This window comes from Falco cherrug, chromosome 4, assembly GCF_023634085.1.
Source record: "Falco cherrug isolate bFalChe1 chromosome 4, bFalChe1.pri, whole genome shotgun sequence".
Classification (NCBI taxonomy): domain Eukaryota; kingdom Metazoa; phylum Chordata; class Aves; order Falconiformes; family Falconidae; genus Falco; species Falco cherrug.
The window spans coordinates 92,393,955-92,407,651 of record NC_073700.1 but is presented as its reverse complement, the minus strand read 5'-3'; the positions used below and the strand labels follow the sequence as shown (position 1 = coordinate 92,407,651).

Sequence of the window (13,697 nt, the reverse complement as noted above, 5' to 3'; positions counted from 1 at the left end):
TCAGTAAAAGGGTGAGTGATGTTCCTCAGTTGGTATTCAGAGGCCTCACAGGCTGGGGAGCAGAGGGAGTGGGAAAATTAACAGAAGCAGAAGTGAATTCTGATTGTGAAATTAAACAGAAAGGCAAACAGTTAGACTCCACCAGGCTCCTTAGAATCCCAGAACATTTGACCCTAACTTTGGCCTGGTAATTCTCAACCATATCCTTAAAGACATGCCCTAAGGAACAAGATGTGATTTACTTGTTCTCTTTTTATTTTATTTTAAGGTCCATCATATCTACAGATGTGATGGTAACTAATTAGTGTGAGCTAGGAAGGAATGAGAAAGAGGCAGTGTGTTGGAATGAAAGGCACAACAAATAAAACTCCCAGATTACAAATGAGGTTGTATTTCCAGAGTCTGGGAAGCAGGGAAAAAACAACAGTCTGGCTACATGTAAACAGAGAGAAGAATTCAGTTTTTCGCTGGAAAAGACTCAGCTGTTATTGTTAGGATTATTATTATTTTTGTTGTTTTCATTTGGTGACTAGTACTTACCCACTGATAGATGAGTCCACTTCATGCATCAAGGGCACCGACAGGGTTAGAGTATTATCATGCAAAAATTCAGTCCGTTCTAGGTTTCCACTGTGCCAGAAAGGAAAAAGAAACACGCCATAAATTGACAGCCTTTGCAATATATCACACAGTTTTACAGTTATCATCTCCTGCCTTGTACTTTGAGCCTCTCTATTCAGTGATGTCAGCTCTCCTTAAGAAGCCTCTTAAAAGATGAAGAGTTACATTTGTTCACCCACTTTGGAGAGGGCACACACAGAAAGCAGGAGTTTTGTGGCTGCAACAAGATCAGGCACACACCAAAACACCTATCTTGGAGCAAGGTGTGAATTCAAATGGCAGTGCACAACTAAAGCAACCATCATACATAGTGGAGAGAAACAAGGACATTTAGACTCCAATGCAAGGGTTCATTTTCTCCCAGCCTGACTATACATCACTTTGGGAGGGGTACACAAACCCCACAGAGGGTCTTGACTCAGTAAATGAAATTGTGCTTTTTATGTATCTGCGTTGTACCACAGCACCAATTCGGTGCCACTACAAGCAGCTTTTTTGGCAAAACCCTCGTACTGAACTGGCTGTAACCACTCAGCGGTTTCATTCCCCCTTTCTGTACTTAGTTTCCAGAAAAAAAGCACTTCTATTTTACATTTTCAAAGGCAGTTGCCACAACTGGTCGAAAACAGATGGAGGAAAGAGAAAACTGAGCAATCATCTCCCATTTGAGTCAGTTTATTTCAGTGTGAACACTTAATGTATGAAGTCTGGGAAAGGTTCCTGAAATGCACGTCCAACACGCAAACTTGTAATTATTCTAATTTTGATGGTGAGTCTACTTGGTGGGCGACAGTTCAGAAGAACAATCTTGAAAGATATGTTACATCTATTTCCGATTTCTTCAGCAGTGACTCTGGAATCTCTTTTGCCTTGCAGTTCATTGGATTTATTCACAAATCAAACTGGCAAAACAAAAGATACTATCCTATTTATTTGAGGACAGTATCGCTGATGCAACAGCAGGCAGTAACATCCCAAGTGATACCATGCAGATGCTGAGTTGCTCAGATTACAAAAATAGAGCCTGCCGGCTACATACATGCATAGATACAGCTCAGCTTTCTGCAACCGACACATTGGCCATGTCTGCTAATAAAACTATGGCCCAGATGGAAAAGACCCACAAACTTTCAGTCCCAGGAAAAAAACACTTAGTAAAAGCTTTTCCTCTGAGCATGCTCAAAGAAGAGTCCAAAATAGAGACACTTCTCATCCAACACAAATACTGAGATACCATGATGGCAAGCAGAATAAGAAAGTAGAATTCCATACAGAGTTCATAGGTATGTGCTTATCTGTTTCAAATGGAGCAAAGGTACTGTGAGGAAAGGAGAATATATCTCTAGAAAAAAAGTTCACGCCATGAAGCACAGAAGATGGGTTTGAATTTTGGTTTGGTTTTTTTAAACAGAAAGAGTAAATGGAATGTAATGTTTAGTTCTTTCTCCAATTGATCTCTCCCACTACTGAACTATTCTCTCGTTACAGATGCTACTGCCAAATTTGTAGCTTCAAGGGATACGCTTAAGTGGCCACTTGAAGGGCAATACTTACTTTCCCATGACAGCATGACATAGCTTCTCTGTGTCCAGCCATTTCTGCCAGACTAGCTCCAGCTTTGTGTGGAAAGAAACAATGTCCCCACTCATTGCAGTCTGGCCACAGCACAGACACTTCCTCTCCATTTCCTTATCACTGACTTTACCCCAGGGCTCCCTGCAACTCTTGTGGTAGAAAGATTTTATTACACCACTTGGACAGCAAAGGAATTGAGCAACCTCCCCAAAGTCACAGCAAAAATGAGGGCAGTCAGCACTGGGACCTGCACTGTTGTCTTTGGAGGTTCAGCTGAATCCTTCAAAACTCAACTATCCTCCCAGCCATCCTTCTGAAATGAGAAACTTTCTTTTAACCCCACTGAGCATTTGCACTATGTGTACAAAGTACTATTTATTTCTTTGCTCCATCTAAAGGCACTGACTAACCTTTCTCACTGGTAGGGCACAGAAATCTGAGGAGCGAGGTTACAGAGGAAAGCCCTGTACTATCCAAGGCGGGGAAATGAGCGGTACAATCTGGGAAACACTGGCTGGGCAAATTTAAAGCAGGGATGACCCATCTTTGCAACAGCTGGCATTCACTTAAATACTGATGCATCTCCCTGTCCCAGAAGTATCATGGGGTCGTCTGAACACATGTTGATCTTCTCTTTATGAAGAATAAAATTTCTCTAACATGCAAGACATGGTCTTGCCCTTCTGATGCGAGGTCTCACTTTCAGTGTTTCATACCAGCCCCACGTGCTGCAGGATCTTGTTCCTGCCTACAGCTGTTACTGCAGGGGAGGACTACACCCTGTGAGAGCAATCACTCAGCAACTGCTACATCTCGTCTCTCATCTCCATCCGGTTGGTGAGGTGTCATCAAATCGAGGAGGAGAGTCCAGGCTGGAGATCCTGATTTTGACATCGGAGGGTATGAAGTTGGCCCACTTACACAGTAAGCACAAGCAGGAACAAGTCACACATCAGAGCAGCAGTTCAGAGCCCAGGTTGATGTAGCTGTGCCACCATCAGTTCTCATACACACCTTAACAGTGCCTGTGACTGAACTACACATGGAACCTGCTTCTTTGTGGCACATCACCTTAGGAGGCACAGACTAGGTGTCACACCTTCTATTCTGCCCAAGATAAAATCCCTGTGCACACATACTTGGCATCACCCTGTTTCAACGCCTGCTCCAAGTGCCCTTGGGAAGTACCCTATCCAGCTGTTTCACGCAGTCTGTCATAGCTTGCTAAAGACCCAGAGGGGGGAAAAAACAGACATGCAACTTTGGAAACTGTTGGTGAGATCCCTGACCATCTGATGAAAGCATTTGACTTTTCTGGTTTGCGTCCAAGCATACTTATTTCATTCAAATGCTGGAACAAATGGGTCTGCCTGGTGCCGCTCATCAGCCACAGCTGAATTGAGCTTGATACCAAAGGGATGGGCACAGAAACACAAGGGCCTTCCAACTGAAAGAACACAAAATACTCCTTCAGAATTGCAACTGCCTGCCAAAGAAAGCCGAAGTATAATCCCACCTAATTTTTCAGGAAGCTGTGCCACATGGTTCCTCTGTATTACCAAAAGACATGCATTTAGCCCCAGTAATTTAACCTTATTTACTACACATACACATTTACAACTAATATCACGCAACTGTCAAGCATATGCAATGCACAGTGCGTGTGACAAGGAATGTCCATGTCATCAAGGTGCATAAAGGCTCCCTTACCTTTGGGCAGTGACAAGGAAGGTAAGTGTTTCTTCCTGCCCAGACAAGTGGCTTGTGTCAAAGATCACGCTGAAGTCATACTGCGCAAAGAAAAAGTGGTATTAAAAGGCACTGTATGCTGTTTCAAAATGTATATATTCTGAAGCTCCATATATATTTTACTGGCCTAGCCGTATAAAAGTACTGTATTTTGAAATGTGTAAGAGAGACCTTCCTCTACTGTAGAGTAGCTTTTAAATCTTAGCAATTGTGTCTCTGTTCAAATACTAGAGAATTTGATTTTTCCTTCATTGTGAAAAGGCCTTTATTAGAATTGCCATTCAAAAATATTTCTTGAGATCATCTGCCAGGGGAAGGGGATCACTACCTGAAACTACCACAGCACTCATCTGTGTGTTACTTGCTGGTGAAGAGATTCTTTGGGGGAACAAAGATCACGCCATAGGCCTGCATGGAGACTTGGAGCAACCCACACAAGCTAAAGTAGTATTCAGACAACCCACCATAACGGATAAAATCAAGGGCTAATCTTGAAAAGAGAACCTACTTTGATGACCACCGTAGCTCTACATTAGCTTCTCCATGCAACAACTTTTCTGCCTAACTCCAAAACAGGTTTTGGCCAAGTGAAATAGCTTCCAAATTCATGCTAATTTCAATGACTTGCTGAAAAAAAACAACCCTGAGGATAACCCAACTATGTCATTCTGAAGCAAAACACTGAAATTCTTACATTATAGATATTTTGCTGCTGTGTTTATTTTTTTCCATCCCATTTAAAATCTTTTTAAATGTTTCAAGAGAGCATGTTGCACTCATTAAAACACGTAACACAAAAATTTTCATGTTGGGTCAAAGGACATGTCAGTTCAAATGGAAAGGATTAGTTTTTGAAACTGAAGTTTTCTGAAAAATTTCAGACTCATTTTGTTCAGTTCATCCTGAAGTTATTCCTCATCTTCTCATCTTTCTGGGCTGGTCATTTGTACAACTCAGCTTACTGACAGAAAGAACCCAGCCAGATTTCTAAAGATTATGAGAGAGTTCATCATCATCATCTATTATTGAACAAAATCCTCTTTAAAAGCTACCAGGAGACCATAATACGCAAAAGTCAGTAAGACTTTTTCATTGTAATTCATACAAATTCAGTTGCACTTTAATGTGAAAGAAGACAAAAATAAAAACAGAATAAGACAACACAAATAAGACAGAGTGTCCTTGTCTAAGTTTCTGCAAAGGAAATAATGTAAGTTTTTCATAGCTGCAACTCTTGCATCTTTTTCAAGAGCGCTGCATTGCAGCGCACAGTGCCGTCATTGGCTCTATCTGGTGGGCATATTCTGGTAACCATGAAAGGCTTGGATATCTGGGTTAGAAAGCTACAGAATGTGTCAGTCACAGACATTTACCAGAGCAGTTGCCTTTCCAGCCACTCCTTGGAGACAAGGAGGTAAACGAACCATCAATCTGCAAATGCAAATATCACAACGTTACCCTAGATTTTGATCTCATGAAAGGAAATCCCACGCTGCACTTGAGGAAGTCAGACTCCAGCAACTCACAGGCAATGCCCAGCTCCTCCTGTAAGAAAATAAAGAAGAACACAAGATGATAGATTTGGGGAGAAAAAGAGGATTACTAAAAAATACCATTGTGATGAAGTGTAGTAGAAGACTAAATGTTTCCCACCATAGCACTGTTATTCCCAGAAAACTAATACTCATTGAATAAGGAAAAGCGCAGGGCTGCACTTCCTTACTCTGCCTCAGTCAGGTCAGCCTGGAGAAGCTCACAACAATCAGAAAATTGCTCCAAGAGACAGACCATGGAGAAATACCACATGACTAAACACATAATCAGGGGATCAGCCCAAGTTCTTTGATAACTCAGACCATCAGTTGTTCCCTCTGTTTACTAAAAGACAGCTTTCAAATGGTCCAGAATACAGGTTCCACATTTGAAAGCTGTCTTTTAATAAACAGAGGGAACAACAGATGGTCCGAGTTGTGTTGAGAGAGAGAACTGTGTGGGGTGACAGTGACCAAACCGTGCCACACACAGATGCTGCAGAAAACATTAATTTGGTCCTGGTGTCATTCACTGCCCTGACCCTCTTTCTCTGCTCCATAGGATGAACCACGTTGGTATGGATACCCTTTATTTAATGATACATCGGTGGCACAGATAAAGTAGAGGGATGAGCCTCTCCCCATGTTAAACACTGACAGACTATGAACACTGTCAAATAATACAAATAAAAAAAGTTGGAGCAACCCTATCTTGAGTGACTGGTGACTCCACTACAACAGCAAAAAGTACTTCCGATGAATGCAGAGTGTTTCATTGCTCTATAAAGTAAGTGTCTGGCTCCAGGTTAGCATATGCTCACCTCCAGATTACGAGGGACAGTTTTATGCTCTGTCACTGTGGACAAGTTCATCTCACTAGACTTTAGGAGTGGGATTCAGCTCTGGAATCTGATATGCATTTTTAGGTACCTACACAGCAAGTGATTGCTATGAGATCTATGTGTCACTGCTCCCATTGTAGTCCACGGATGTAGAAAATGGTTCAGCAGACAAAATGCAGATGTTTAGTTTAGACTGGGCTTGATGTCTCTCTAGGCTCCAATATTGACTAGATCATCACTGGAGCCATGGTAATGATAGTATGCAGCAACAAAATGAATGCCTAAACTTAGACAACTGAATCTAGAAACTAACTCTATTCTAAACACGTAGCTGAGGATCTCTTAACTACAGCACATATGATTTATTTGACCTATTTTCAGTACCTGCATCAGTTTTCGAAGCCCAGACCCTGTCTCCTTATGCACATTTCCCAAATCACTTCAGATATGAGTTCTGCTTTAAATATGCACTTAAAATTTACATGAGTACCATTCTTAGCTGGAACAAGCATATGTGGAAGTAGCTTCCTGAACCATGGGCTCAGGCTATGAGTCCATCATCTCCAGGGAATGCCTCTCTGCCTTTCATGTTCTGACCCAAGCACAACATTAGTGTTCTACAGACATTACTATTATCCTAATGATGAGTCTGACAGCATCCAGATTCTTGATCTTTTAACTGCTTCCTGGATATCTGAAAGACAAGATCTCCTTTATCTTTGAAATCATAGTTCAAATCAGGGCACGCATTTATACAAAGTCACAGACCTAATGCTACCTTTCCTGTCTGACTCAGACAGTATTTCCCTAGTTTCATACAAAAACAACATAAGGAGAAAATCAATGCATGCTTGGAGATGCCTGTACTCCAGTACTACTCAAACACCAGAGCAGCAACCTCCCCATTCAACTTCTTTATGGATTTATTTCCTTGCAATCTTCAGTAGGCTTCTGTTTTCACAAACACAAAAGATAGCACTGCCCAGAAAATCAAAAATCTACCTTCAGTCATACAAAGCTAACATTCTCATACGCTGTGTTAGATTTTCTCCTCCATTTAACTCAAAACAGCAGAGCAAGAGCTTCATGGGTGAAGCATCCCCTTCACTTGCCTTTGCCTCTCAGCAGCCTGGGAGGTTCTCCAGTTTTACACGAGTGATCAAGTGAACACCAACTCTAAGCAGCTGTGTAACCAAATGAAAAATTTCACAGCTATTTCCTCTGGGAACATTCTTGGTTCTGTGTTGTTCGAATGTCCCTTGCTGTCTAACTGTGGCAACCTATGAACTCTCTTTCATCAACTCCCAGCCTCTGTTCATTGAAGAGAGGTTTCTATTTACATAGCTGTCTGGTGGTGACAGTGACCAGACAGACCCAAGCGGCTGCCTCCTCTCCTCAAGGCCATATCCCTTCAGAGATGTCAAAAAAGAGGATAACAGAAAGAATTATCATCTTGATAATGGAAGAAGTGCAGTGCTGCTTCATTTGGCATGCTGGTGGCTGCCTGCCTTTGCAGCCCTGGCAGCAGGCAGGCAGTTGCCAGTGGTTTTATAATGGTCCATTAAGGAAATGTCAGATAACATTGCATTGGCTGGTTTTGCTGCTGTTGCTTGCAACAGTTCAACTGATGCAGTAAAATTGACTTGAATGACCTTCTGGTTTCATTAGCATATCAGTCAGTTTAATTAGTATTAATACAACATTACTGAAGTTCAGATTGGACATTAGGAAAAGGTTCTTCACTGAGAGGAGGCTGGTCACTGGAACAGGTTCCCCAGGGAAGTGGTCATGGCACAAAACCTATCAGAGTTCAAGGAACATCTGGTCAAAGCTCTTAGTAATGCAATTTAGTTTTAGGTAGTCTGGTGAGGAGCAGGGAGTTGGGTTCAATGATCCCTGTGGGTCCCTCTCAACTTGAGGTATTCTATGGTTCCATTAATGCTGCAAAGTCAAATTGTTCAATGCTAAGAAACAGCAGAAATAAGTTTGCCTGCACCACAGTGGTTCAGCCCTTGCACATTTCTAAAAGAAAACTTTTCTCATGGACTTCTTGCCTTGCTATGTGATTAGGATGGAGAAGCTCAGCTAATGAGTAAACATTTTGGTTTTCTGTCAGTGCTCACTGTCTGGCTTCAGGCTTTATTTGCAGTGCACTGTTTTGGAGAGAGAGAGTAAATTGTTTCTTCACGTTTCTGTAAGCACTAAATAAATTCAATTTTCACACTATTCCAGCAGGCTGAAGGGTTGGTGCTGTCTTATCTTAAGCAGAGCAACTCAGGGCTTACAGAAATTTTGGATGCCAGTTCTTGCTGATGTTAGGTAACACTTTTAGTGTGCAATGCTTCTCTCTATGACAATACAACCCAGCTGAGATTTCAGCTTATTGCATGCGTTTTCATAGCAGCTTCTAGTTTGCTCAGAAAACATAGTCAAAGGAGTTGGACGTTTCTCTTCCAACGAGACAGAAGCTCTATCTGGAAAAAAATTGTTTTCTTTCTGAAACTTTTCACAGCATTTTATATTCTTAGGACAGTCAATCAGATAAATAGCCAGCTAATTAGCCAAATAGCTATATAATTACTACATAACAAATCCAGACCTGGGTATGAGAAACATTCAGCTCAAGCTGGTTCACAGTGTTTCTCAAAGTCCTTTATCACAGAAAGAAAGTTCCTGATAATTACAACATGAGCAATGAAATGGTCAAGTTCTAACTCCATTAATACGGGGCATACAACAACTCAACCTAAATTCTGTAGCATAATGCTGTCAAACATACTCCTTGGGGTATGTGATCAGGGGTATAAGCAGAGATGTAACACAATGGCCTTACTTCTGGACATAAGTGTTTTGAAGTGTAAATATTATGTGTGGTTTTAAATAAGTAGTGCAGGAAGCTGGTAACAATCATATTAATATAATGCCTAGAAGCAGCAAGCTGGAACATTGATATTCGCTACATTTAAAACCTGAGAGAGGAGAAATTTCAGCAATGCTCATGTTCTTTCCCAGTTCTTCCCATCTCTCTGCTGTTTCAGACACTCACCTGGTGCAGTCTGCACTGTGGGACACCAGGTGTCTCCTCCATGAGCATCTTTGGCCCATACTTGCCTCAGCAGAAGCGGGCAGTTGCTGAAAATGGGAGCTCTAAGTATATCTGACCACAGAACAACAACAAGGGATGTGTCTAGGAGCCGTATCTCCTTATATTCTTGTCTCTGAGCCCCACACTACACGCAGTCAAGTCCTTACTGCCCCAAACATCTCTGATACAACCAGAAGAAAGTCAGGTGCTAACAGTAATTTTTTTTTAAAGGCAGGTAAACAAGCTAGATGAAGCTGAATGCTTTAAACAATGCATTCAGCTTGGTCCAGAAGTGTTTCAACATGAGTAAAGCATTTTAACCACATTGATGGGATGCTGGATTATAGGATCATTACCCTGGAATAACTCACAGTATCTTTTTGCTGGCTTCACCTAGCTGGTTATCTGGGAATATAAAACATTGAACTACTCCAGATTCTGGCTCTTTTCCTGTCAAAGAGATCATGACTCAACTGCAAGAGAACTGCATTTTTTTTTGGCCACATAAGGTAGGTTATCAGGAAGAAAATAGCTTGTCAGCACTAGAACAGGTCATACCAAATAAGTCTTTCGCTGCATGTATTTTGGCATTTAAAAAGCCTGTCTTCCCTTGATAGTATGCTCACTTAATAGTGATGCTTTCATGGTACAAAGGTGGGACCAGTGCCAGCTGGAGCGCAAGACCAGGTTACTTTAGGTATGGTGCTACAAAACGCCCCTTATTAGAACCAAACTCTTCTCAAAGATGGCTGCCATTTGCCCCCACCCCTCCCGAAACAAACATTTTTAGAAGATTTCTTAAATACTGTTTACTTTGACCTTGAAGAGTTCTTTTCAACTTGGTTAGCTGCCAAATCTAAGACTTAAGAAGAAGGAAAAGAGAATGCCTTAAGAAAACAGTAAGAGAGAACTGTTGGTGGAAGAATGGTTGTCTGGCTCTGGATAAAACACAGTCACAGGTCAGAGACTGCCTCTGGGAAGAGTCTTCATGTTGACATACCAAAGCAACAGGTTGCTCCTAATGGAGCTCCCTCTTCCTGAATGCAGATGACCAAAAATGGCCATCACAAGTGAAAATGGCACAGCCCAAAGAAGAATATTGAAAATTCCTTAGCTTCACCTTGACTTTTTTTTTATATCAAAATTTTGATATCAAAATATATTTTTTAAATAATTTTCAAGTCAGATTGCATATGGTTGGGGTTTTTTTTTCCCCGAGGGAGTCTCACATAGCTTGTATGTGATGACTTATTGATCAGCTGACATGCTCTGACCCTTCTCTGCCTCAATTGTGTCCAGCCAAACCCTTCAACCTTCCTGAGCTTGATCTGGCAGTTCATATAATCATACTGTGGTTTTATTTTTCCCACCCTTAGGGTCATTCCTTCCTTCCCCAAAGGTAGAACAACTCCTCTGGGCTGATGTTGGCCCCAACCCAGACTCATCAGCACATTTCCTCAACTTGTTTCCACCCCTTATCCCCACCTATGACTGGCTGCAAGCTCCTTACCTCAAGCATCTCCTTAAGGATTCCCCCCCAGCCCATTAACTCCTCTTCAACAATCCCCAGTATCAGGCTTTTATCTACCTGACAACTCTTCTACCAAATGATGACTATCAGCAAAAGCAAATATAGAAGTATAGGTCACCTGTGTTACTTTGCACTCACCAGTGTCCTCACAGAAAGTGAGGATTCAGCTATGCTAACACTCATCTATGGTCTGCCAGCTCTCTGCTTTTCTAAGCACACAAGCTACTAGCAGATACTACATCTGAATTGTCAACAAGGGGGTGCAACAGAGCAATACTAAACTTGCAAAAGGATGTGCTAGATATGGCTCTGATTTTTTAAATAAAATCATACAGATAGCCAACAGAAAGTTATATTAACTTCTGAACTTAGGGTAAGTTCAGTACTACCCTGAATACTGACGGTTATCTGTGCCAGAGCTGATTTCACCATTTTAAATACTCTTCTGACTAGCTGTTATTTTTAAATGGATTAAAACCACTAATGAAAGGCACTGAAAATATCTTCATTGCAGAATTGTTAAGATAAACTGTGTATTATTTTTTAAGGAGAACACCCCCCACATACACACTTATTAGAAAATAAATTACCAGCAGTTTATATTTCTCTTTGCTTAACTATACGCAAATTAAAGCTTTTTTGATGTTGTCTAGATGGGAAAAAATCTCCCCTGCAAGTCCTGGCTACTAGCACATATACTCTGGAACAGCAGAGAAAATTTCCTGGAAGCCTTGATAATATGTTGGCAGAACACTCCTGTTTTGAAGATGTTGAGAATTTAACTTGTTAGTTTGGTTTTTTTTTGGTTGGTTTTTTTTTTGTTGTTGTTTTTTTTGTTTGTTTTTATACTGCTGCATGTTTTCCAAGGGGTACAAAAGAAGAATGACAAGAGTGAATACTGAGGAACCCTGCACTTACTGCCAGAGCACACGCTCTCATTATTGCTTTTCATGTTGTCACTGGTTTTCTTGTTCTAGAATGCCTGTCTGTGAACCATTACACTTGACTCCACAGGGAACCATGAACACTACCCTCATCCAAGCAGTCCTAAAACAAATATACTAAAAAATACCACAAAGGAGGGCTACTTACACTGTCCACGCTATGTTAAGTCTCAAAAGTTAGATACTCTGCATTTACCTGTCGTATGCTCTCCAGTATATAGACTTTACAACTAACTCTCCCAATAGTTACTTGGAAATGTGAGTTCTCTGACCTGTGCCAAAGGCAGCAGTTTACAGCAGGCGCTGGGAATAATACAGTTTGGCTAACTTTGTACTGGTTTTAATTCTCATCGTGGACCCCGACTTAAAGAACATACTTATACCTCAGTAATTTCAGTTTGTACTTTTGGTGAAGAGGGACACTTTCCCAAATGACAGTTTAGATGAACATCTGGATGTTTTGTTCCACCCAACAGGACAGTTATATAGACCTGACCTGCATTTTAAGAGCATGTTACTTTTGGGAGCTATCACTGAACATAAGTTTGTTCACAGCTGGTAATCTGCTTCCTATGCAAAGGTTAGCTAGCAAAGTTTGCTTAGCTAGCTAAGCCAGGTAGCACAAACACCTCCAATGTCAGGAATCTAAAATAAAGGCTCACCTCTCTGATGATGTTTTAGGTGGCTTCTTCAACTCACTTTTCATAATCTTGTTCTAAGCCCTTCACTTGTGCTATCAACAGCTTGTGGGTTTCCCTAAGTTTTTTGAGAGCATAACTTTTTATTTTGCTCCTAACCTTACTGCTCCCTGCCTCACAATCCTCTTAATGCCTTCACCGAGGCTTCAAGGATATGAAGATTTCTCAATTCATTTACTAACCATCCCCTGAGCATACTGATGCACTTTCTTTCCACAGCAACTGAGGTCACCAAAGAATGTGGGTCATAGTTACCCACATGTACAGAGCAATTAGGGATGCCTGAGCTCGTGAAAGCTTGAGGATTTTTTTCAAATAAAAAGATTGGCTCAGGCTGAGTTTCCCTATGACTGAGAGCAAGTGCAGCTCAGAGTAATTTAATCTTGGAGGCCCCTTCTTATGCATACAACATCTCGGTTTTTCTAACTCAAAATTCCACAGATACCACACTTTCCTCCAAAATGGGGCTTCACTGGGTATTTTAGAACTGCAAGAACACAAAGAGGATCAGTGGTATTACTGACTGGGAACTCTTCCTGACACTGTACGATAATACAAGTAAAAATAATCTGAAATGACCAAAATGGTGGGTCTGATCTACCTCAGATACCTCTTAAAAGTTGCTCCGATTATCATCCTTGGGAGCCCTTTGAGCCCCTGGGGTTTTTTGTTTAACTAGCAGTCTGATGCCTGCTTTGCCTCTTTGCCAGCAGTACTCTGTTAGCTGAACAGACAGTCAATACCTCTTCTGTGTTTCTGGGCTGGCCCCTGCCAGGCACGGACCTTCCCCAGTTCCTTCAGCCCACAGCCAGCGCCGAAGGCATCAGCAATTCACTCACATTTGGAAATCTCAGTGTCCCACAAACTGAGTCAGCAGTTTTGAGGTTTGGGTTTCTTTTTTTTGCTCATCTGTTTCAGGAGTCAAAAATGCACATAGTATTCAAATACCAGTCATCAACACCCAGCTCCCAGCATGACACACGCCAGAGGATGGACAGAGAAAGGGACAGGGAACACTGCACATGGTGGCAGGATGCACTGCTTCCCTGAGGCCAGCTCCCCAGGTGGTGGTGGTGGTGGCACGAAGTAGTGGCACCGGGCCACCTGGGAAGGCCATGGG

At 41.7% G+C, this 13,697-nt stretch overlaps 1 protein-coding gene across 1 annotated transcript in view; it reads right to left on the bottom strand.

The window, feature by feature from the left end:
• Positions 1–13,697, bottom strand: part of ITGA9 (integrin subunit alpha 9) — a 230,381-nt gene that overhangs the window by 54,153 nt on the left and 162,531 nt on the right. Inside the window, exons 19-21 of the mRNA XM_055707897.1 lie at positions 5,404–5,490; positions 3,907–3,986; positions 541–630 (exon numbers count right to left, since the gene is read on the bottom strand). Of these exons, the coding sequence (XP_055563872.1) occupies positions 541–630; positions 3,907–3,986; positions 5,404–5,490 (257 nt within the window). The remainder of the gene's footprint in view (positions 1–540; positions 631–3,906; positions 3,987–5,403; positions 5,491–13,697) is intronic.